The sequence below is a fragment of the Coregonus lavaretus genome, assembly GCF_964263955.1.
Source record: "Coregonus lavaretus genome assembly, chromosome: 31".
NCBI lineage: Eukaryota > Metazoa > Chordata > Actinopteri > Salmoniformes > Salmonidae > Coregonus > Coregonus lavaretus.
Genome location: NC_140018.1, coordinates 15,457,063 through 15,480,451, shown reverse-complemented (window position 1 = coordinate 15,480,451; position 23,389 = coordinate 15,457,063). Strand labels below are relative to the sequence as shown.

General features: G+C 44.9%; 1 protein-coding gene across 2 annotated transcripts in view; it reads right to left on the bottom strand.

The window, feature by feature from the left end:
• LOC311107084 (utrophin-like) overlaps positions 1 to 23,389 on the bottom strand; it is a 57,515-nt gene that overhangs the window by 21,639 nt on the left and 12,487 nt on the right. For both annotated transcript variants that reach the window (XM_084149549.1, XM_084149548.1), the window contains exons 6-19: positions 22,333 to 22,448; positions 19,816 to 19,982; positions 13,446 to 13,673; positions 9,006 to 9,187; positions 7,051 to 7,201; positions 6,682 to 6,801; positions 6,334 to 6,435; positions 5,861 to 5,968; positions 5,081 to 5,260; positions 2,228 to 2,424; positions 2,013 to 2,124; positions 1,777 to 1,864; positions 756 to 997; positions 412 to 580 (exon numbers count right to left, since the gene is read on the bottom strand). In XM_084149549.1, the coding sequence (XP_084005675.1) occupies positions 412 to 580; positions 756 to 997; positions 1,777 to 1,864; positions 2,013 to 2,124; positions 2,228 to 2,424; positions 5,081 to 5,260; positions 5,861 to 5,968; positions 6,334 to 6,435; positions 6,682 to 6,801; positions 7,051 to 7,201; positions 9,006 to 9,187; positions 13,446 to 13,673; positions 19,816 to 19,982; positions 22,333 to 22,448 (2,162 nt within the window). The remainder of the gene's footprint in view (positions 1 to 411; positions 581 to 755; positions 998 to 1,776; positions 1,865 to 2,012; positions 2,125 to 2,227; positions 2,425 to 5,080; positions 5,261 to 5,860; positions 5,969 to 6,333; positions 6,436 to 6,681; positions 6,802 to 7,050; positions 7,202 to 9,005; positions 9,188 to 13,445; positions 13,674 to 19,815; positions 19,983 to 22,332; positions 22,449 to 23,389) is intronic.

Sequence of the window (23,389 nt, the reverse complement as noted above, 5' to 3'; positions counted from 1 at the left end):
CACACACACACACACACACACACACACACACACACACACACACACACACACACACACACACACACACACACACAGTCCTGCATATTCAGTGGTCATATAAGGGCATCATCGATTACTTCTGTCTAACCTAGGCTGGATATAAAGCTGATGTCATAGCTCCAGCAGTAAGAGCCAGTAGAGTTCATTGATCCGGCATCAATCCTGTAGCCTCAGTAAAAACTATGGAAGGTTTAGGACCTCCATCACTGATGAAGTGCTGAAAGAGCATAAGTCCATTCATAGAGCATTGATAAAGCTTTGACCCAATGGCGACCAATAATTTTTTAAATGTTTATACAGTGTTGTCAGAGAATGGGTCAAGTCCCTGCATTGATTTCTAGCAAATGTTAAAGCAGTGTTGTGGTCCCGTACCTGCATTGACCTCCTGCTCCCTGCTCTGTAGCCGCTGCAGTGTGGAAGCCTGGTGGGCAGAGACAGTGGCCATGTTGGCTGTGAGAGTGGGCTGGCCATCTATTGACTCCACCTCTGCAGAGAGCTGGTCCAATCGTGGGCTCAGGGCAGTCAGCTGGGCCAACCGCGACTGGAGACGGAGATACAAACAGAGAAGACGAAAGGGTAAACAGACTTCACGACACATCTGTTGATATGTTGATATGATTTGTGATGTTTATCAGTTTCAGTGAGGGTTGTCTCCATGGCGATAATCAAGCCAGGGGTCAGGGTGAGGGTGATGGTTCTAAGGGTTGGGTTCTAACCTGGCACTCTGTCCTGAGGGTTCTAAGGGCAGCCTCATCAGTTCTGGTACTGTCTGTTCCACTCAGCCACTGGTCCTGTTCTCCCAGAACCCGGTCCACATCAGCCAACTCAGAGCAGAGGCTCCTGACCCGGGTCTGGACCTGGACCCAGTCACATAGAGCCTTCAGCTCACTCACACACACCTCCCATTCAGCCTCCACCACGTCTATATCACACCTGATAGAGTCCACACTCACTCCCTCTACAGAGAGGGAGGGGGTAGGGAAGGATGTATGAGGGAGGGGGAGAAGGGTGAGATAGATGGAAAGGTTAAACAAAACCACACCAACACTATAACACCACTACTTCTCCATCTTTCCTTACTGTTGTCATGCTGTAAACAAATAAAGCAGGAGTGCCTGAGCATTTCACTGCACTGTAAATGAAGTCAGGAGCCTCAAGTCTTGCTGCAGGTTTTTATGACAATATCTGCAAACACACAAGTCATGCTTACTGGCAAACAGGGCTGCATGCATCAGTGTAAAAATCTGGTTTAAAAATACCCCCCAAATATACAACAGCTGTGGAAAAATGATCTTACGAGACCAACACTAGTAAATACTGAGGAACAGGATATTTCTGGAAGAGCCAATAACTACATTAAAAACAAAAAACTATGTTTTAAGTGAGAATAGGCATTGGTCTGAAGCCGAAAAAGAAAGGAAATTCACATGAGCACCACAATGACTATTCCACCCATGCTCTACCAAGGTTTTCCAGCACACAGCTCTGATCTACTACAGTAGCTATGTTGGTATTGTACTTCAAACTATGTGTACATACAAGCTTTTAAAACAAACCTCACCTAGGAGATTGGTACTTTATGAAATGAAGGTCAAGTAGAGTGAACAAATATATCCAAACATATCTACATAAATTATTCATAAAATAATGGGTAACTGTAGTAAAAACTGAAGGACATTGCTTCAATGTTACTAATGTTATACACAAAATACAAAAATATCTAAAAGGATTCCATACCTTTCGCCAGTGGTTCAATCAGGCGCCGCCCTCCTTGGGTCACCTGACCAACCTGAGCCTCCTTTGACGACAGCTCCGCCTCCAAAGCCTACAGTGATTGGATGACAGACATGATATCAATTTATCGAAAAGTTTTCCATTGATCCTAAAGTACAAACTTTTGCCAACGCCAAATTGAGAGCACCTAATGTTACCTGTAAAGGGATCATGGAAGCTGTAGTTTTTAATGGACCTACCTGTAGTTTTTCCTGAAGATCAAGGGTTTCAGGGTCTGTAGAGGCCAGGGTCTGAGCTGAAGCTTTCCATTTGTTCAGCCATCTCAGGAGGTCAGATAGGTCACTCTCCAACCTGATGGAGCAGAGAGAGTTTGGTTCTGTGCTGATGTAGGTGTCTGTATGTGAGTGTGTGTGTGTGTGTGTGTGTGTGTGTGTGTGTGTGTTCCAGTCCTTACCCTCTCCTGACTTCTCCCGACTCATCCGTCTCCACCAGTCGTCTCTTGGGAGGAGTGGGCGGGGCCAGCTCCTGGTCGCCAAGCACCTTCTCAGGCTGTGCTGCCACCATAGTGACCGTTTCCATCACGACCGTCTCCATTACGACGCGTTCCTCAGTCTGAGGCATCCCAGCAGCCTTCGTCACGGCCTCCGTCACCTTGGCAATGGTTCAGAACATGCGTGTGAGCGACTGATTGGAACCGGGCTGAACAGAGAACCCAAAAGGACAAATGAACTGATCAAAATGCCCACTATGGTATTGTGACTAGTAAATGCCTATGGCCAGTCCGACACTACCATACCTTGGTATACAGGTATATAGTCATTAACATCTTCTGCACAAGACAATGCAGTGGCTTGACTGCTTTTTAATCCTGTTGTTCTTCTCTTGTTTGGAGGTTTCCATCCACTAATGGCTCTTTGGACAGACCAGAGAAAAACTGAGACCTGCTGGCTCTGTTTCAAGTTGCAAGTTTAATTTGTCGTATGTAGAAGATAAACATGGTATACGCCATCCAACGAAATTGCTTACTTGCAGGTTTCTTCTCAACAATGCAACAACAATAAGAAATAAGAAAAGATAAGAATACGAAAATAAAGTAAATGGTTCAGTAGAAAATAATAAACGTTTTAGCATAAGTGTAAAAGGCTCTGCATGGTCAATCTGTCGTCTGCAGTGGCAGTACAGCATTTATGCGATACGGCCTCTGCAGAAGTCAGGGCATTCATACTTCTTGTGCTTCGCGGAGCAGAACAGTTGTGAAGGAAGTTGTCAAGGAAGTCAACCAATCATGTCAATGCAGAGCTATATGTGGTCCTCTGTAGCTCAATTGGTAGAGCATGGCGCTTGTAACGCCAGGGTAGTGGGTTCGATCCCCGGGACCACCCATACGTAAAAATGTATGCACACATACTTTGGATAAAAGCGTCTGCTAAATGGCATTTTATTATTATTATTATTATTATTATTATTATATGGAGCCCTCCGGATTGTTATAAAACTTGGGAGGCGCACAGCGATGCGGTATGGAGCTCGATTTGGCCTCCGCAAGCCTTTGGAGGCTCTGCAATAACGTCACAGAGAAGTGGTGGTCAGTCCAGTTCAAGTGTTCAGCAGTCTGATGGCTTGTAGATAGAAACTGTCTCTGAGCCTGCTGGTATCAGATCTCATGCTCCGATACCGTCTGCCTGACGGTAAGGGAGTGAACAGCTTGTGGCTGGGGTGTGTGGGGTGCATGATTATGCTGCTGGACTTCCTCAGGCATCATTTGAAGTAGGTCCTGGATGGGTGGGAACACGGCCCCAGTGATGTACTGGGCCGTCTTCACCACCAGCTGGAGGACCTTGCAGTCGTGGATGGAGCAATTCCCGTACCAGGCCGTGATGCAACCGGTCAGGACGCTCTCGATGGTGCAGCGGTAGTATTTGGAGAGGACCCGGGGTGGCATGTCGAATTTCTTCAGCCACCTTAGGAATTGGAGACGCTGTTACGCCCTCTTGACAAGAGTGGTAGTGTTTTTGGTCCATGTCAAGTCCTCGGTGATGTGGACGCTGATGAACTTAAAACTGCTGACTCTCTCTACTGCAGTCTCGTTGATGTGGATCGGGGCATGTTCCCTCCTCTGCTTCCTGAAGTCAACAATCGACTCCTTAGTTTTGCTGACATTAAGGGAGAGGTTGTTGACCTGGCACCACAATGCCAGTTCACTTACCTTCTCCCTATAGGCTGACTCGTTGTTGGTTATCAGGCCTACAACCGTGGTGTCGTCAGCAAACTTGATGATGGAGTTTGTGTCATGCAAACAGGGAGAACAGGGATTACAGCCCTAAAAATTGTCAGACTCCAGCCACCCTAGTCATAGACTGTTCTCTCTGCTACCGCATGGCAAGCAGTACCGGAGTGCCAAGTCTAGGTCCAAAAGGCTTCTCAACAGCTTCTACCCCCAAGCCATAAGACTCCTGAAGAGCTAATCATGGCTACCCAGACTATTTGCACTGCCCCCCCACCCCACCCCATATTTTATGCTGCTGCTACTCTGTTTATTATTTATGCATAGTCACTTTAACTCTACCCACATGTACATATTACCTCAATTACCTCGACTAGCCGGTGCCCCCGCACATTGACTCTGTACCGGTACCCCCCTGTATATAGCCTCCCTACAGTTATTTTATTTTACTGCTGCTCTTTAGTTATTTCCTTAAACTTTTTTTTTTCTTTTCTTTTTTTAACTGCATTGTTGGTTAAGGGCTTGTAAGTAAGCATTTCACTGTATTGTCTACACCTGTTGTATTCGGCGCATGTGGCAAATACAATTTGATTTGATTTGAGCAGAGGGCTGCGGAAACACCCCTGGGGGGCCCCTGTGTTAAGAGTTAGTGTGGAGGAGTTGTTGTTGCCAATCCTCACAGCCTGTGGTCCCCCCGTCAGGGTCCAGGATCCAGTTGCAGAGGGTAGTGTCCAGACCCAGGGTTCTGAGCTTGGTGTTGAGCTTGGAGGGAACAATAGTGTTGAATGCTGAACTGTAGTCAATGAACAGCATTCTCACATAGGTGTTCCTCTTGTCCAGATGTGTTAGGGCCGTGTGAATAGTGATGGAAATGGTTGAATGTGTCAGCTGAATGTTTTTCATGCCAGATTAAAGAATTGGGGCATTTGGTCTCCATGGTAAGTAAGTGAGATGAGGACAGGAATGGAGCTGCCTACACACAGGTGTGTGTCTGTGTCTCTACGAGCTCAGGTCTGTTGAGGTGTTATGATATTGGGACTGACACACACACACACACACACACACACACACACACACACACACCTGGTAGGAGCAGTCCTCTAGTCTCTGGACCAAGTTATCCCATCTCTGGGTCAGCTCCTCTGTATCTCCCTCGATCCTCACCCCCGCCTCGGCGCTTCTTAGCAGTGACCTCACATCCTGTCCCGCGTCCCTCAGCTGGTCAAGCGTCCGCCGCTTCTTCTCCATGTCCTCCTTCAGGAGCTAGTGCACGGCAAGCCACAGGGGTCAAAGGTTACTAGCTAACCTCAAATGCATCTGCAGTTAGCATGTGGTTCGCAAAGTAATAATAAACAGAATAGAAAAGATGTGGGGTGTTGCTAATAGTTTCCTGCGGGCATTTCCGTGTGTCTAGTCTATACTGTAGCCTACGGCAACCATAGAGATTCACATTATAAATGTATTATAAATGATAAGAAAACATTTCCTAAAGCTCTAAAACTCAGGATGAACTTTTTGATTGCCTTATATTACCATTGACATTCCTGATAATATAGTTGGTAATGGCACATGAAGGCAAATATGAAATAGTAGCTAATCCATGTCAAATATTAATTTCCTCGTCCACCTGCACTTCCGCAAAAACAACCCCACTCTTTAAATCAAAGAGCTCTTAGAAAGCATACGGTAATTTGATTTCACACTTGATCTAGCCCTGCTATCATTTAATTCCCAGAAATAACAGCAGTGCTTTAAATCCAGGTAAATGCTAACGTCGTTAGCGTCTGTGTCTATTTGAGGCATAGCAAGATAAGCGTAGCCTAGCAATTAGCGCGACGTAGCATCTTGCGGCACACCACTTACCGCTAAACTGCGGACATTAGCATTAATCTCTCCCGGGTCCTTGAAAGCGTTGGTCTGAACCTCACCTAAGGCCACCTCTTTCTCTGTCAGCCACGCTTGGAACAAACTCTGAAAGAGGAACGAGTGAATATGTTAACTTTATTTTTTTATGGTTCTGACATAACACAAGCAAAGGGATGAGTTCTGGAGCTATGGGACTAGTTGATGTGTGAGCTCATTTTAGAGCCAGAAATTGAATTAGGGAACACAATTACCTGACATTATTGAATTACCTGAACCTCAAAACAAACAGTCAAACTCATGCCTCGCTAGACTGAGATCCCATGTCTGTGTATATAAGGCTTTCTCCACTACTCCAACTAGAGTAAAGGAACTTTCAATCAGCCTTCAGATTGGAGCGCATTCTCAATTAATGGACTTTTCTCAGTTTAGTAGCATTCAGGTCAAAATAAAGATTGTGTGTGTGTGTTCACCTGGTCCTCCAGCAGCTGCTGCCACACCAGGAGGACGTCCTGTAACTTGTGCCACCTCTCCTCTGTCCACCGACACACCGCTGCCCAGCGCTCTCCCAGAGACTGAGAGGAGGAAGAGAGGGTGAGACAGAGAGAAAGAGAGAGAGAGAGAGAGAGCGAGCGAGACAGAGAGAGACAGAGATTGAGCCATTATACAATCAATTGAAATCAACAACTGTTGGTTAAGGGCTGTAAGTAAGCATTTCACTGTAATGTCTGCACCTGTTGTATTCGGCGCATGTGACCAATACAATTTGATTTGATTTGATTTGAACAATTAACACAACTTAATTTAAGCTTTCCTCTTACCTGCAGTTGGTCCTCCAGGGCAGCAGTGGCGCTCTCTCCACTGTTCTCATCTACCACCACCACCATGTGTGTCAGAGAGTTGACCTTCACCTGCTCTGCCTCCAGGTCATTCTGCAACACCTGGACCAACACAAACCATTAACTATTAACAGCCCAGTACAGGGCAATCATAGCACAGGCACCATCAAGCTTTATGGGGGTCCATTTATGGTGGCCACATATTTAAAAGGTAATACGGCTTAAAAACAGCCCTATTGGGAGTACTGTGAACACAGCTGTCCTATCAGATTGTCTAGTTATATTTTCACTTTGTGATGCCCAATCAAACCATTTGTTTACTTTGTGCCAGTCAATCAAATGTTCCCTTACTTTGTGCTGCTCTATCTGGGCCTTGTACCCCTCCACGTCTCCCGCCATTGGCTCTATCTCCATCTTTCTGATTCGCTCCTCCGTCTTTGTCAGCCAATCAGAGAGCTGCTGCAGCTGCTGCTGCTGAAGGTCCATCAGAACCTCGTGGAGCCTGGAGAGAGATAAATATAAAAAGAGAAAGAAAGGGGGAAGAGAGAGAGGGAGGGAAAGAGAGAAAGAGTGAGGGGAGAGTGTGCTGTGAATGGTGAAAGGCCAACTGTGTGACTAACAGAGCACGCGATAGCAGTCTATTCAGCTGCTTCAGCATAGACTCCATGTGATAATTAATTACCTCATAATACACTAAGGGGGATGACACTGCAGCACACATACTGTACTCACAAGTCACAACGGGCACACACACACGTTCAACCAACCATGTGTGTGTGTGGCATGTGAGCCGAGCCTCAAAATAAACTGGTCAAGGACAAGGACATTATTAAATTGATAATAAGAAGACTGTGGGAGCGCAGCTTTTGACATTAAAAACAAATGTGTTATGACTTTACAAACTCTGCCATATCGTGGATTGAGAGCTACCTATCCATCAGAACACAGAGGGTTTTCTTTAATGGAAGCCTCTCTAACGTAAACCAGGTAGAGTCTGGTATACCTCAAGGCAGCTGTCTTAGCCCATTACTATTTTCTATTTTTACTAATGACCTACCACTAGCCTTGAATAAAGCCAGTGTGTGTCTATGTGCACTTTTGACTCAACATTATACATGCCAGCTAACACAGCAAATGAAAACACTGCAACCCTTAACAAAGAGCTGCAGTCAGTTTTAGAATGGGTGGCTAGTAATGAGCTAGCCCTAAATACCGTATATAAAAATCTAAAAGCACTGTATTTGTAACAAATACGTTGCTAAACCCTTAGCATATCTAAATCTATTAATGAATAACGTGGCGATTGAGCAAGTTGAGGAGACTAAACTGCTTGGTGTAACCCTAGATTGTAAGCTGACATGGTCAAAACATATTGATTCAGTGGTTGCTAAGATGGGTAGAGGTATGTCCGTGATAAAGCGCTGCTCTGCTTTCTTGACATCACAATCGACCAAACAGACCCTCGTCTTATCACACCTACACTAGTGCCCAGTTACATGGTCAAGTGTTGCAAAGAAGGACATAGGCAACTTACAGTTGGCCCAGAACAGAGTAGCATGTCTGGCCCTTAAAAGTACACAGAGGGCTAACATCAACAACATGCATGTCAATCTCTCCTGGCTCAAAGTAAAATAGACTTTGACTGCATCACTACTGGTCTTTGTGAGAGGTATTGATGTATTGAAAGTACCAAACTATCTCTTCAATCAGTTAACACAGCTCACACACTCATACATACCCCACAAGACATGCTACCAAGGGTCACAGTCCTCAAGTCCAGAGCAAAGGCTAAGAAATGCACAGTACTATATAGATCCATGACTACATGCAACTCTCTCCCACCTCAGGTAACTCAAGCTAGCAATAAAATCAGATTTTAAAAAACATAAAACCACACCACACAACATAGACTGTTAAGAGACACACATACACATTCTAACACACACACACATTATTCTTAGTAATGTAATATTGTAATGAAATAATGGAGCAATGTACATTTTTATGTAAAATTGTAATGTAATAATGGAGCAATGTAAATTTGTATGATGCACAATGTTTTGTATGATGTCATGTTTTATTTCTGTTTGGACCCCAGGAAGAGTAGCTGCTGCCTTGGTAACAGCTAATGGGGATCCTAATAAAACACTAAATACTAAATCGTATGTGTGCATTATGTGTGAGGGGGGTTCATGCGTGTGTGTGTGTGTGTGTGTGTGTGTGTGTGTGGGGGGGGGGAGGAAAGGGGGTTTGTGGGGGAGGGGGGGGGTCATGGATGCGTGTGTTCCAGTGTGTGTATCCAGTACCTGGCCTGTCGGTCCATGCTGACCACGCGGATGTTCTCCCAGCGGGAGTTGAGCAGAGTCATCTGTTCCCGGATCTCATCCTCCTCTTCCTCTGTCAGGTTGCCCTGGGAGATGAGCTGGTTGCCCACCTGCAGCACGTTCCCCACGCTGCTCTGGTGGGCCGTCAGCTCCATCATAAAGTCCTGCAGGGGTCAGAGAGGTCAGAGGTGAGAGGTCAGGGGTGAGAAGGTTACAAGAGCGTGAAGTACTTATATCATAATGGTAGTCTGCAGCCAAAGCATAAATACTAAAACATTGACAAACACAGTCACTAAAGAACTCTACAAGAGGTCCACATGTTGCTTCTGTCTTTCTCACGCACACATAGCCTATTTGGGGTCAAATCATAGGTCATATAATGAAAAGCACTACATAGACACTAAAGTGAAAGGACAAGATATTGGTCTTCAGATCAGTGATGATAGCAGCTCTCTATGGTAGGACAAAGGGACAGTGTGTGTTATGCTGTACAATATAACAACATGGTAGTTCAGCTCTGCTGTACAATATAACAACATGGTAGTTCAGCTCTGCTGTACAATATAACAACATGGTAGTTCAGCTCTGCTGTACAGCATAACATGGTAGTTCAGCTCTGCTGTACAGCATAACATGGTAGTTCAGCTCTGCTGTACAATATAACAACATGGTAGTTCAGCTCTGCTGTACAATATAACAACATGGTAGTTCAGCTCTGCTGTACAGCATAACATGGTAGTTCAGCTCTGCTGTACAATATAACAACATGGTAGTTCAGCTCTGCTGTATAGCATAACATGGTAGTTCAGCTCTGCTGTACAGCATAACATGGTAGTTCAGCTCTGCTGCACAATATAACAACATGGTAGTTCACCTCTGCTGTACAGCATAACATGGTAGTTCAGCTCTGCTGCACAATATAACAACATGGTAGTTCGGCTCTGCTGTACAGCGTAACATGGTAGTTCAGCTCTGCTGTACAGCATAACATGGTAGTTCAGCTCTGCTGTACAGCATAACATGGTAGTTCTGCTCTGCTGTACAGCATAACATGGTAGTTCTGCTCTGCTGTACAGCATAACATGGTAGTTCTGCTCTGCTGTACAGCATAACATGGTAGTTCTGCTCTGCTGTACAGCATAACATGGTAGTTCTGCTCTGCTGTACAGCATAACATGGTAGTTCTGCTCTGCTGTACAGCATAACATGGTAGTTCTGCTCTGCTGTACAGCATAACATGGTAGTTCAGCTCTGCTGTACAGCATAACATGGTAGTTCAGCTCTGCTGTACAGAATAACATGGTAGTTCTGCTATGCTGTACAGAATAACATGGTAGTTCTGCTATGCTGTACAGCATAACATGGTAGTTCTGCTCTGCTGTACAGCATAACATGGTAGTTCTGCTCTGTTGTACAGCATAACATGGTAGTTCTGCTCTGCTGTACAGCATAACATGGTAGTTCTGCTCTGCTGTACAGCATAACATGGTAGTTCAGCTCTGCTGTACAGCATAACATGGTAGTTCAGCTCTGCTGTACAGCATAACATGGTAGTTCTGCTCTGCTATGATCTTCCAGTAGTAGAGTGTTTTCTGCAGCCTTGAGAAGATCCACAGTGTTCTATAGAGGACCTAACAAAACCCCATAACCACCCACTGGCTGGGCTTCTGGAGTTGGCAGGAAGACTTGGAATTCACACACACACACGCGCGCACATCTGGACCTGTTTCTCTCATCCACTTCTCACAGTGGTGAAAGCTAACAGTGTAGCAAGTAGCGCTCTGCTCCCCAAATGCATTCTGGGTCACCTCAGCCCCTTGGACTTGAGTGGTTGCCGTAGCAACGGTTAAGCTAGCTGTATAGGACAAACAGCATGAGTTCATGGGTTCTAGCTTCTTGCCAGTTGAGGCTACTATGAAATGAAAAGGGAAGATAGTCAAAACTAGGGTGGCGTTGCCAGAACTTAGAGGAGCTAAAAAAGTGAAAGATGTAGGAGGCTGAATCGCATTAGCTCTTGGTGGGAGTCATGAGCAGGCCTGAGAGTTACTGTCTGTTTCTCTTCTCTCTTCTGACTGGGATGAGTAAGCACTTTCTGCCTTGGTACTGCCAGGCAAATTTTTGTGTCAACATCACTGAGGACTTTACATGGTCCTCTTACACCAGCACAGTTGTGAAAAAGGCATTGCAGAGCCTCTTCTACCTCAGGAGGCTCTCATTACTGACGCCACACACTTACACTGACATGCACACACCCCCTCACACCTATGCTGTTGGTAAAATTATTATTGATTTGATTTATTACTACCATTACGCTGCTGTTCATTGATTATTGATTGCCATCACCATTAGTACCTACACTGAGTGTACAAAACATTAGGAACACCATCCTAATATTGAGTTGCACCCCCTTTTGCCCTCAGAACAGCCTCAATTCATTGGGGCATGGACTCTACAGGGTGTCGAAAGCGTTCCACAGGGATGCTGGCCCATGTTGACTCCAATGCTTCCCACAGCTGTGTCAAGTTGGCTGGATGTCCTTTGGGTGGTGGACCATTCTTGATACACATGGAAACTGTTGAGCGTGAAAAACCCAGCAGTATTGCAGTTCTTGACACACTCAAACCAGTGCACCTGGCACCTACCCCGTTTAATATTATGTCTTGCCCAGTCACCCTCTGAATAGCACACATACACAATCCATGTCTCAATTGTCTCAAGGCTTAAAAATCGTTCTTTAACCTGTCTCCTCCCTTCATCTACACGGATTGAAATGGATTTAACAAGTGACATCAATAAGGGATCATAGCTTTCACCTGAATTCACCTGGTCAGTTTATGTCATGTAAAGAGTAGGTGTTCCTAATGTTTACAGTATGAAAAATGTATGCACTGTAAGTCGCTCTGGATAAGAGCGTCTGCTAAATGACTAAAATGTAAATGTTTATACACTCAGTGTATCTATTTATCCTGCTACTGGTCACTATTACCCCTGTTTACATGTATATCCTACTACCAGTCACTTTTTATAATAAGGTATTGGCACTGACCTTTATATATGTCACGCACTGATCTGTTTCACTTGTCTTGTGCTTGTCTCCACCCCCCACCAGGTGTCTCCCATTTGTCCCCATTATCCCCTGTGTATTTATACCGGTGTTTTCTGTTTGTCTGTTGCCAGTTCGTCTTGTCCCGTCAAGTCCTACCAGCGTGTTCCCGTATTTCCTGTGCTCTAGTTTTACTTTTTCTAGTCGTCCCAGGTCTGACCTTTCTGCCTGTCCTGACCCTGATCCTGCCTGCCGTCCTGTACCTGCCTGACTCTGATTTGGATTACAACCCTTGCCTGCCTTGACCTACCGATTGCCTGCCCCTTTTACTGTAATAAACTCTGAGACTCATACTATCCGCCTCCTGTGTCTGCATCTGGGTCTTAGCCTGAGCTGTGATAATATAGTTGCATTCTCGTGTTTCTTCAACCTATATCGTACTTCTTGTGTGTTTTTATTTATTTATTTGTTATTCTATTTTCTATTATTACCTATATTATTATAATTATTATTATCACTGCATTGTTGGGAAAAAGCTCTCAAGGAAAAATTTGACTGTACTTTTTTAATCCTGTTATCTCCTGTGCACGTGGCAAATAAACTTTGAAACTTGAAACAAATTGTTTTGAAGTGTTATAGCTTAACTGTGGAAATTACCTGGATACATGAAAGGGTATTCCTTAAAGAGGCTTTGGGCCTTTACTTGTTTTTGCTACCAGCTTTTGCTTCTGACCTGGATTCCATTAGAACATTAAACTTTCAAATATTCACATCTCTGCCAAGCAACAACAGCCAAAGCCCCACCTCTTACACACAGACATACACACACCCGTCCCTGCCATGTAACTCCCTGCCATGCCAGGATTTGGAGCAGTAAGCACCCAGCCAGGACACGGCTCCAGCTCCATGGAGCGATGTGCTCTGCTTGGCAGAATTCCTGACATTCCCGACATGTACGGAGCATGTTCTCTGGGACGTGGGAGGGAGGCACCATCCCTGGGATAGAACTATCCATACTCTCCTCATGGAGAAGCTCACGCAGACACACTGCCTTATTAGAGTACTAATTTAACCTGTTGTCAGAATACATCTCAAAACATGAGATACCGTGAGATTTTACTTACTGAGTGACAACTGTTCTGAGAGAGTTGTACTGTATGTGAATATCTGTGTTAATGTCTGTGGACTGGCATTGCGTTCTTCATGCAAGATTGCATGTCCATATGTGTGTTTTGTGTGCGTCAGAGCATGACGACCTTACAAGTGTGTTTGCATGCATCTGTCTGTCCCAGCCTACCTTGTTCATGCATTTGTGCCTGTCTTGTCTGGACCTGCTTCATGTATCTATGTCTGCATGCACATATTTCTCCCGTCCTCACCTCGTGTGTGTGGAACTGCTCCTTGACCTCCTCCACGTCGTCCGACACCTCCTCCTGCATCTGCAGGGAGTCCTCAGCAGAGAGGAGCCAGGTGAGCACCTCCTCCAGGGTGGCCTGGTATGAGTCCAGATCCACCTCCACCTCCATGCCCACCTCCTCCTCCGTCTCCGTCAGCGTGCTGGGGGTCTCTGCCCGGGGGGAGCCGGCCTCCTCCATCTCAACCTGAGCCTAAAGATGGAGGGAGAGAGGGGAAGAGAGTGGGAGGGTGGGTTAAGGGCCAAACACTCATAGGTTATATAGTGGTTTAGTAGGTAAGAGCACGGTGCTTTCTCTTATAAACTGAATTGTGGGTTTGGTTAAAATATTCTACAGTACTGGCTGTTCACAATGGTAAAAACTCTAAATCAATCACAAGACCCATAAATGCTATGATCCCTTTCGGATGACATTTTCACAACATTATCATCAAAACCAATTAAAGTGAAAAACTCTTGATCAAAACACCTTCCGTGTGAATGTCATCTTCACCATCAGTGTTACTGTTGGTCTTAAAATAGGCCCAGACGACTGGGAGGAGCCTGGTTCTGCTTCATAAGAGGAAGGCAGATTAGACTGGGGATCAGTGATCTACCCAGGACCTGGAAGACAAACAGCAGGCAGCCTAGCTAAATAAAGGCCCCAGCCCAGAGCCAGACACTGGAAGGTGTGGTGCCACTGGCCTGGCCAGCCGGGCAGGTCAACCCTCATTCCAGGAATAATACTCTCTGACTGGGCTGAACACAAACACTGTACTGGAGCTGGCTGGGGTAGACATGGGCTGCGTCTGAAATGGCATCCTATTCCTATAGGGCTGTAGTCAAAAGTAGGATGCCATTTCAGACACAATAGAAGAAAAGGAAAAGCTGCACACTTAAAGTTAGAAAGAATGAGATTGAATATAAAGAAATGGTAAATGATCAATTAACTGCAAACAAGAAAGAGAGAGTGAGAAAGTAGGAGTGAGAGGTGAGAAGTGGTGGTCTGGTCCCTACCAATGTACTGTACTTTTCTGGTTCCTACCAATGTACTGTACTTTTCTGGTCCCTACCAATGTACTGTACTTTTCTAGTTCCTACCAATGTACTGTACTTTATGTCCCAAGTGGCACCTGTAGATTCTAACTAATATACTTTGGGGAGAAGAGCCATAACGGAACAACACTTTCATCTGTAACCAGAGATGAATGGAAGAGTAGATGGATAGAAATCAGTACAGCCGCCGGGCGTGCCAAGACAAAGATGAGAGAGATGTTAATAGATGCTAGGACTCGAATCGCCCCAACTCAAACAGACCTTTGTTTTATCCCCATGAAATTACCCAGAAATCTCTGCGGCAGAAAGGAAAAGGTCATTTGTTGAAAATATTCCATGGCATTTGGAGATTTGGAAGAGGCGCCCACATGTTTTAAATGTCTTTGTTAGTGCAGAGCCTGGGAGTACAGGAGTATAGGGAGGGAGGGCGAGAGAGAGAGAGAAATAGAGAGAAATAAATATAGAACTCATTGCCCTTTATGGTTGTGAGGTCTGGGGTCCACTCACCGACCAAGAATTCACAAAATGGGACAAACACCAAATTGAGACTCTGCATGCAGAATTCTGCAAAAATATCCTCTGTGTACAACGTAAAACACAAAATAATGCATGCAGAGCAGAATTAGGCCACTAATTATCAAAATCCAGAAAAGAGCCATTCAATTCTACAACCACCTAAAAGGAAGCGATTCCCAAACCTTCCATAACAAAGCCATCACCTACAGAGAGATTAACCTGGAGAAGAGTCCCCTAAGTAAGCTGGTCCTGGGGCTCTATTCACAAACACAAACAGATCCCACAGAGTCCCAGGACAGCAACACAATTAGACCCAACCAAATCATGAGAAAACAAAAAGAGAATTACTTGACACATTGGAAAGAATTTACAAAACAACAGAGCAAACTAGAATGCTATTTGGCCCTAAACAGAGAGTACACAGTGGCAGAATACCTGACCACTGTGACTGACCCAAAATTAAGGAAATATTTGACTATGTACAGACTCAGTGAGCATAGCCTGGCTATTGAGAAAGGCCGCCGCAGGCAGACCTGGCTCTCAAGAGAAGACAGGCTATGTGCACACTGCCCACAAAATGAGGTGGAAACTGAGCTGCACTTCCTAACTTCCTGCCAAATGCATGACCATTTTAGAGACACATACTTCCCTCAGATTACACAGACCCACAAAGAATTCGAAAACAAATCCAATTTGGATAAACTCCCATATCTATTGGGTGAAATACCACAGTGTGCCATCACAGCAGCAATATTTGTGACCTGTTGCCACAAGAAAAGGGCAACCAGTGAAGAACAAACACCATTGTAAATGCAACCTATATTTATGTTTATTTGTTTTCCTTTTTGTACTTTAACTATTTGCACATCATTATAACATCATTATGACATTTGAAATGTCTTTATTCTTTTGGAACTTTAGTGAGTGTAAAATGTACTGTTCATTTTTAATTGTTTATTTAACTTTTGTTTACTATCTATTTCACTTGCTTTGGCAATGTAAACATATGTTTCCCATGCCAATGAAGCCCTTAAATTGAAATGGAATTGAAATAGAAATAGAGCGAGAGAGAGCGAGAGCGAGAGAGAGAGTCTATGAAGCCTGGCTCTACTTATTCACTTTAATGGCTATAAAATATATGTGGTTTGGCTGTGGAGGACACTTAGTTATCTCCATATGATATTCTTCAACTGTGTTGCTGCATTCATAGCTTAATGTAATATAGAAGTGTTAATATAGCTTGTAATGCATCACAATGCTCACTGTAAGACATTCAGTCCAGGGTGCATAGATTGTTCAATGTTTTCAGCAAGCAAATAACCTCTGATGAGAAATAAACAATGTTATGGCAGTAAAAGTCTAAACTAATTTTTAAGCTCTGCATTGAAAGCATTAACTAGACTCTAAAACTACATAAAAAGTCACTATGATGTGGTAAAACATACACAGAAAAGCACAAAGGTTTTCCCTGTTCATCCTTCCTTCTGTATCCAACCAACAATATTACGCATCACTTCCTGTGGGGACAGCATGTGTGCCAGGAAAGTCAACCCTCACTGGACCACTCTAGCCCTATTAAAATATAATTTTCCAGCGCTCTCTCCAAGCGTGGGAAGTTTTCACCCGAGGGCAATAAAGACTGAGGTTTAGGGCCATTCGACGTCCACCTGGGAGAGATCTAGTCCACAAAACACTTAAATGGTGGAAGTTAAGAGCAGGAGGTTCCACAGAGGTAGTCTCCCCTCCATAACACGTGCATGCCAGGGGTACTTACCCAAAAAAATGCATTATTCCCCTGCTAAATTCAGTGATATGTCGGAGAAATGACTGATATGATAGAAGGATAAAATGGCGCCAGAGGGGATGGCTGCCGTTTTATGGACTCTTAACCAACCGTGCTATTTTGTGTGTTTTATCGCATTGTTTGTAACTTATTTTGTACATAATGTTGCTGCTACTGTCTCTTATGACCGAAAAGAGCTTCTGGACCTCAGAACAGCGATTACTCACCTTGAACTGGACGAATAATTGTTCTTTAATGAGTCGGACGAGAGGGATTTGCTCCAGACACCCGACAGGGCCCTCATCCCCATCATTCGCAGTAGAGAGAAAAGGAGATATCGCGGAAGGACATCGGGGTGCCTGGTAAAGAGCCGGCGACGAGTGGCTAACCTGCCTTTGCCATCGATACTATTGGCCAACTTACAATTGCTTGATAATAAAGTGGACGAACTACAAGCACGTATATCCTACCATTAAAAACTGTAATATCTTATGTTTCACCGAGTCGTGGCTGAACGAAGACATGAATAACATACAGCTGGCGGGTTATACACTGTATCGGCAGGATAGAACAGCAGCCTCTGGTAAGACAAGGTGTGGCGGTCTATGTATATTTGTAAACAACAGCTGGTGCACGATATCTAAGGAAGTCTCAAGGTTTTGCTCGCCTGAGGTAGAGTATCCCATGATAAGCTGTAGACCACACTATTTACCAAGAGGGTTTTCATATATATTCTTCGTAGCTGTCTATTTACCACCACAAACCGATGCTGGCACTAAGACCGCACTCAATGAACTGTATACGGCCATAAGCAAACAGGAAAACGCTCATCCAGAGGCGGCGGTCCTAGTGGCCGGGGACTTTAATGCAGGGAAACTTAAATCCATTTTACCTAATTTCTACCAGCATGTTAAATGTGCAACCGGAGGGGGAAAAAAACTCTACACCACCTTTACTCCACAAACAGAGACGTGTCCAAAGCCCTCCCTCGCCCTCCATTTGGCAAATCTGACCATAATTATATCCTCCTGATTCCTGCTTACAAGCAAAAACTAAAGCAGGAAGCACCAGTGACTCGGTCAATAAAAAAGTGGTCAGATGAAGTAGATGCTAAGCTACAGGACTGTTTTGCTAGCACAGACTGGAATATGTTCAGGGATTCTTCCGATGGCATTGAGGAGTACACCACATCAGTCACTGGCTTCATCAATAAGTGCATTGTTGAAGTCGTCCCCACAGTGACCGTACGTACATACCCCAACCAGAAGCCATGGATTACAGGCAACATCCGCACTGAGCTAAAGGGTAGAGCTGCCGCTTTCAAGGAGCGGGACTCTAACCCGGAAGCTTATAAGAAATCCCGCTATGCCCTTCGACGAACCTTCAAACAGGCAAAGCGTCAATACAGGACTAAGATCCAATCATACTACACCGGCTCCGACGCTCGTCGAATATGGCAGGGCTTGCAAACTATTACTTCCTGTTCACTCATGACTGCATGGCCAGGCACGACTCCAACACCATCATTAAGTTTGCCGATGACACAACAGTGGTAGGCCTGATCACCGAAAAAGACGAGACAGCCTATAGGGAGGAGATCAGAGACCTGGCCGTGTGGTGCCAGAACAACAACCTCTCCCTCAACGTGATCAAGACAAAGGAGATGATTGTGGACTACAGGAAAAAGAAGAGGACCGAGCACGCCCCCCCATTCTCATCGACGGGGCTGTAGTGGAGCTGGTTGAGAGCTTCAAGTTCCTTGGTGTCCACATCACCAACAACCTAACATGGTCCAAGTACACCAAGACAGTCGTGAAGAGGGCACGACAAAACCTATTCCCCCTAAGGAGACTGAAAAGATTTGGCATGGGTCCTCAGATCCTCAAAAGGTTCTACAGCTGCACCATCGAGAGCATCCTGACTGGTTGCATCACTGCCTGGTATGGCAACTGCTCGACCTCCGACCGCAAGGCACTAGAGGGTAGTGTGTACGGCCCAGTACATCACTGGGGCCAAGCTTCCTGCCAGCCAGGACCTCTATACCAGGCGGTGTCAGAGGAAGGCCCTAAAAATGGTCAAAGACTCCAGCCACCCTAGTGATAGACTGTTCTCTCTGCTACCGCACGGCAAACGGTACCAGAGCGCCAAGTCTAGGTCCAAGAGGCTTCTAAAGAGCTTCTACCCCCCAAGCCATAAGACTCCTAAACATCTAATCAAATGGCTACCCAGACTATTTGCATTGGTGGTTAAGGGCTTGTAAGAAAGCATTTCACTGTAAGGTCTACACCTGTACCTCACTGTATGTTACATATGGCACTAGAAATGCATGTCAATCGAATTTTGAGAAATTATATATTATTCCCTACTACTTTGGAGACATTCCCACAATGCAGGCTCGCTCTCTCTCTCTCTCTCTCTCTCTCTCTCTCTCTCTCTCAACATTGAAGGCCATTTTTAGAATGAGGAGGGGAGAGGGGTGAGTCACTTCCCCGTTCCTACTCTAGCCAGGGAGCTCCAGCAGAGCTTTTCATTAGCAGAGTAACTGGGAGTGGACTGGACTGGAGGACTGGCGGAGTGGGTCTTTGAAGCAGAAGGGTGACTCATTCTAGCCAGTTACAGTACACAGAGAGAGAGGCGGGGTCTGTCAGCTGAACTCACTCATTCTGATACAGCCAGAGACACTGAGAGAAGCTGGGACTGATAGTGGTGGATTCACACCATGTTCTTTGTAATACAACTCTAGTTTATGAAGCGCATGTTATACGATGTATGAAGGTAGGTTTTAGCATTAGCCTTACCTCTACTCACGTTGACCCTTTAAGTAGTGTATTGCCATGTTATAAAACTGAGGTCATGGCTCATTGACCCTTTAAGTAGTGTATTGCCATGTTATAAAACTGAGGTCATGGCTCGTGTCAGTTTATTATCATGTTATATTACCATGTAATACCATCTGCGGTAAACAGCTAATGTAAGCTCTAGCCTGTTGAACTGATTGTACCTGTGCTCTGCTGAGGGCCTGGCTCTCGTCAGGCTCCACCTTGTATCTGCGGGGCAGGGTCTCCACCTCTCTGATGGCTTCCATAGTCACGTCTTTAGGCAGGACAGCAAACAGGGACGTCACATACATGATGATAGACTTCTTATCTGGCAACTGCACTGCCACGTCTGAGAGAGAGAGGAAGAGGAGAGGAGGAGATGGGGTAGAGGGGGAGGGGGAGGGAGGAGAGAGGAGAGGAGCGAGACAGATATAAGAGGATCAGACAAGGTGAACAGGTAAATTAAAGAGGGAAAGGGAGGTGAAGGAGAAAAAGAACAGTAGGAGAAGAAGAATGTCAGGGGAAAGAGAGATGGAGTGTGATAGAGGGAGAGAGAGAGAGAGAGAGAGTCAGGCAGGTCGAGGCATGCTGTGTAGTTCCACGCTAGCTTTGACATGGTTCAGGTCAGCTTGCTCTTCTGGAATGACATAACAGTGTGTGTGTGTGTGTGTGTGTATACCCAGAACTACACACTAAACCGTGTGTATCCACACATGTAGAGAATAGGAGGCTAATTTAAGAACTGGTAAAGAGACAAAACCCATCACTTGCCGGTAAAAACATAGGACTGTGATACAGTGCATTCGGAAAGTATTCAGACCCCTTGACTTTTTCCACATTTTGTTACGTTATTTTGCCCATCGGGTTCTTGGTCACCTTCCTGACCAAGGCCCTTCTCCCCCGATTGCTCAGTTTGGCCGGGCGGCCAGCTCTAGGAAGAGTCTTGGTGGTTCCAAACGTCTTCCATTTAAAAATGATGGAGGCCACTGTGTTCTTGGGGACCTTCAATGCTGCAGACATTTTTTGGTACCCTTCCCCAGATCTGTGCCTACGACACAATCCTGTCTCGGAGCTGTATGGACAATTCCTTCGACCTCATGGCTTGGTTTTTGCTCTAACTTGCACTGTCAACTGTGGGTCCTTATATAGACAGGTGTGTGCCTTTCCAAATCATGCCCAATCAATAGAATTTACCACAGGTGGCCTCCAATCAAGTTCTAGAAACATCTCAAGGACTGGAAACAGGATGCACCTGAGCTCAATTTCGAGTCTCATTGCAAAGGGTCTGAATATTTTTTATAAATTTGCAAAAATGTCAAAAACCAGTTTTCACTATGGGGTATTGTGTGTAGATGAGGCTGTAACGTAACAAAATGTGTAAAAACTCAAGGGGTCTAAATACTTTCTGAATGCACTGTATACGTATGTCTGTGAAATGTCTAAATATATACACTACATGACCAAAGGTGTGTGGACACCTGGTCGTCCAACATCTCATTCCAAAATCATGGGCATTAATATGGAGTTGGTCCCCCCTTTGCTGCTATAACAGCCTCCACTCTTCTGGGAAGGCTTTCCACTAGATGTTGGAACATTGCTGCGGGGACTTGCTTCCATTCAGCCACAAAAGCATTAGTGAGGTCGGACATTCATTTTGGCCGATTAGCCCTGGCTCGCAGTCAGCGTTCCAATTCATGCCAAAGGTGTTCGATGGGGTTGAGGTCAGGGCTCTATGAAGGCCAGTCAAGTTCTTCCACACAGACCTCGACAAACCATTTTTGTATGGACCTCGCTTTGTGCACGGGGGCATTGTCATGCTGAAACAGGAAAAGGCCTTCCCCAAACTGTTGCCACAAAGTGTGAAGCACAGAATCGTCTAGAATGTCATTGTATGCTGTAGCATTAAGATTTCCCTTCACTGGAACTAAGGGGCCTAGCCCGAAACCATAAAAACAGCCCCAGACCATTATTCCTCCTACACCAAACTTTACAGTTGGCACTATGCATTGGGGCAGGTAGCGTTCTCTTGGCATCCACCAGACCCAGATTTGTCAGTCGGACTGCCAGATGGTGAAGAGTGATTCATCACTCCAGAGAACGCGTTTCCACTGCTCCAGAGTCCAATGGCGGCGAGCTTTACGCCACTTCAGCCAACGCTTGGCATTGCGCATGGTGATCTTAGTCTTGTGTGTGGCTACTCGGCCATGGAAACCCATTTCATGAAGCTCTCGACAAACAGTTCTTGTGCTGACGTTGCTTCCAGAGGCAGTTTGGAACTTGGTAGTGAGTGTTGCAACCGAGGACAGACGATTTTTACACGCTACGCGCTTCAGCACTCGGCGGTCCCGTTCTGTGAGCTTGTGTGGCCTATCACTGAGGCTGGTAACTCTAATGAACTTATCCTCTGCAGCAGAGGTAACTCTCGGTCTTCCATTCCTGTGGCGGTCCTCATGAGAGCCAGTTTCATCATAGCTCTTGATGGTTTCTGCGACTGCACTTGAAGAAACTTTCAAAGTTCTTGAAATTGTCACTTTTTTGGTTACTACATGATTCCATATGTGTTATTTCATAGTTTTGATGTCTTCACTATTATTCTACAATGTTGAAAATTGTAAAAATAAAGAAAAACCCTTGAATGAGTAGGTGTGTCCAAACTTTTGACTGGTACTGTATACACTCTCCTCTGTTTTTATTAGTACCTTCAGGGTCCAGTAGTCTCTCTATGGCCAGCTGGTCTTTGGCTACAGTAAAGGCATGGTCCAGTCTCTCCACTGGACTGAGGCTCAGCACCCTGTCCCAGCTCAACACATTGGGCCTGGAGAAACAACACACCAGCAGCATCAAGTCAACATCAAATCAGCATTAAATCAACATGAAATCAACATTAAATCAAGGCGTCTGAGCTCCAAAGGATCCATATGGTAGAGAGGTATCTAGAAAGTGTGAACAACATTCCCCATGTAGTTGCCTTGTAAAGAACAGTTATTTTCATAGAATACTCTGTGTGATAGATACAGTGTTTTGTACATAAGAGTACTTATTGTCTATATACTATTCAACTATTGCTGTACATATACTTTTCTATCAACGTATTCTTCAGATATACTATATATTCTATCCACAATGTCTATACATCCCATCACATATATATACACTGTATTTATACAGTGGGGGAAAAAAGTATTTAGTCAGCCACCAATTGTGCAAGTTCTCCCACTTAAAAAGATGAGAGAGGCCTGTAATTTTCATCATAGGTACACGTCAACTATGACAGACAAAATGAGGGAAAAAATCCAGAAAATCACGTTGTAGGATTTTTTTATGAATTTATTTGCAAATTATGGTGGAAAATAAGTATTTGGTCACCTACAAACAAGCAAGATTTCTGGCTCTCACAGACCTGTAACTTCTTCTTTAAGAGGCTCCTCTGTCCTCCACTCGTTACCTGCATTAATGGCACCTGTTTGAACTTGTTTTCAGTATAAAAAGACACCTGTCCACAACCTCAAACAGTCACACTCCAAACTCCACTATGGCCAAGACCAAAGAGCTGTCAAAGGACACCAGAAACAAAATTGTAGACCTGCACCAGGCTGGGAAGACTGAATCTGCAATAGGTAAGCAGCTTGGTTTGAAGAAATCAATTGTGGGAGCAATTATTAGGAAATGGAAGACATACAAGACCACTGATAATCTCCCTCGATCTGGGGCTCCACGCAAGATCTCACCCCGTGGGGTCAAAATGATCACAAGAAC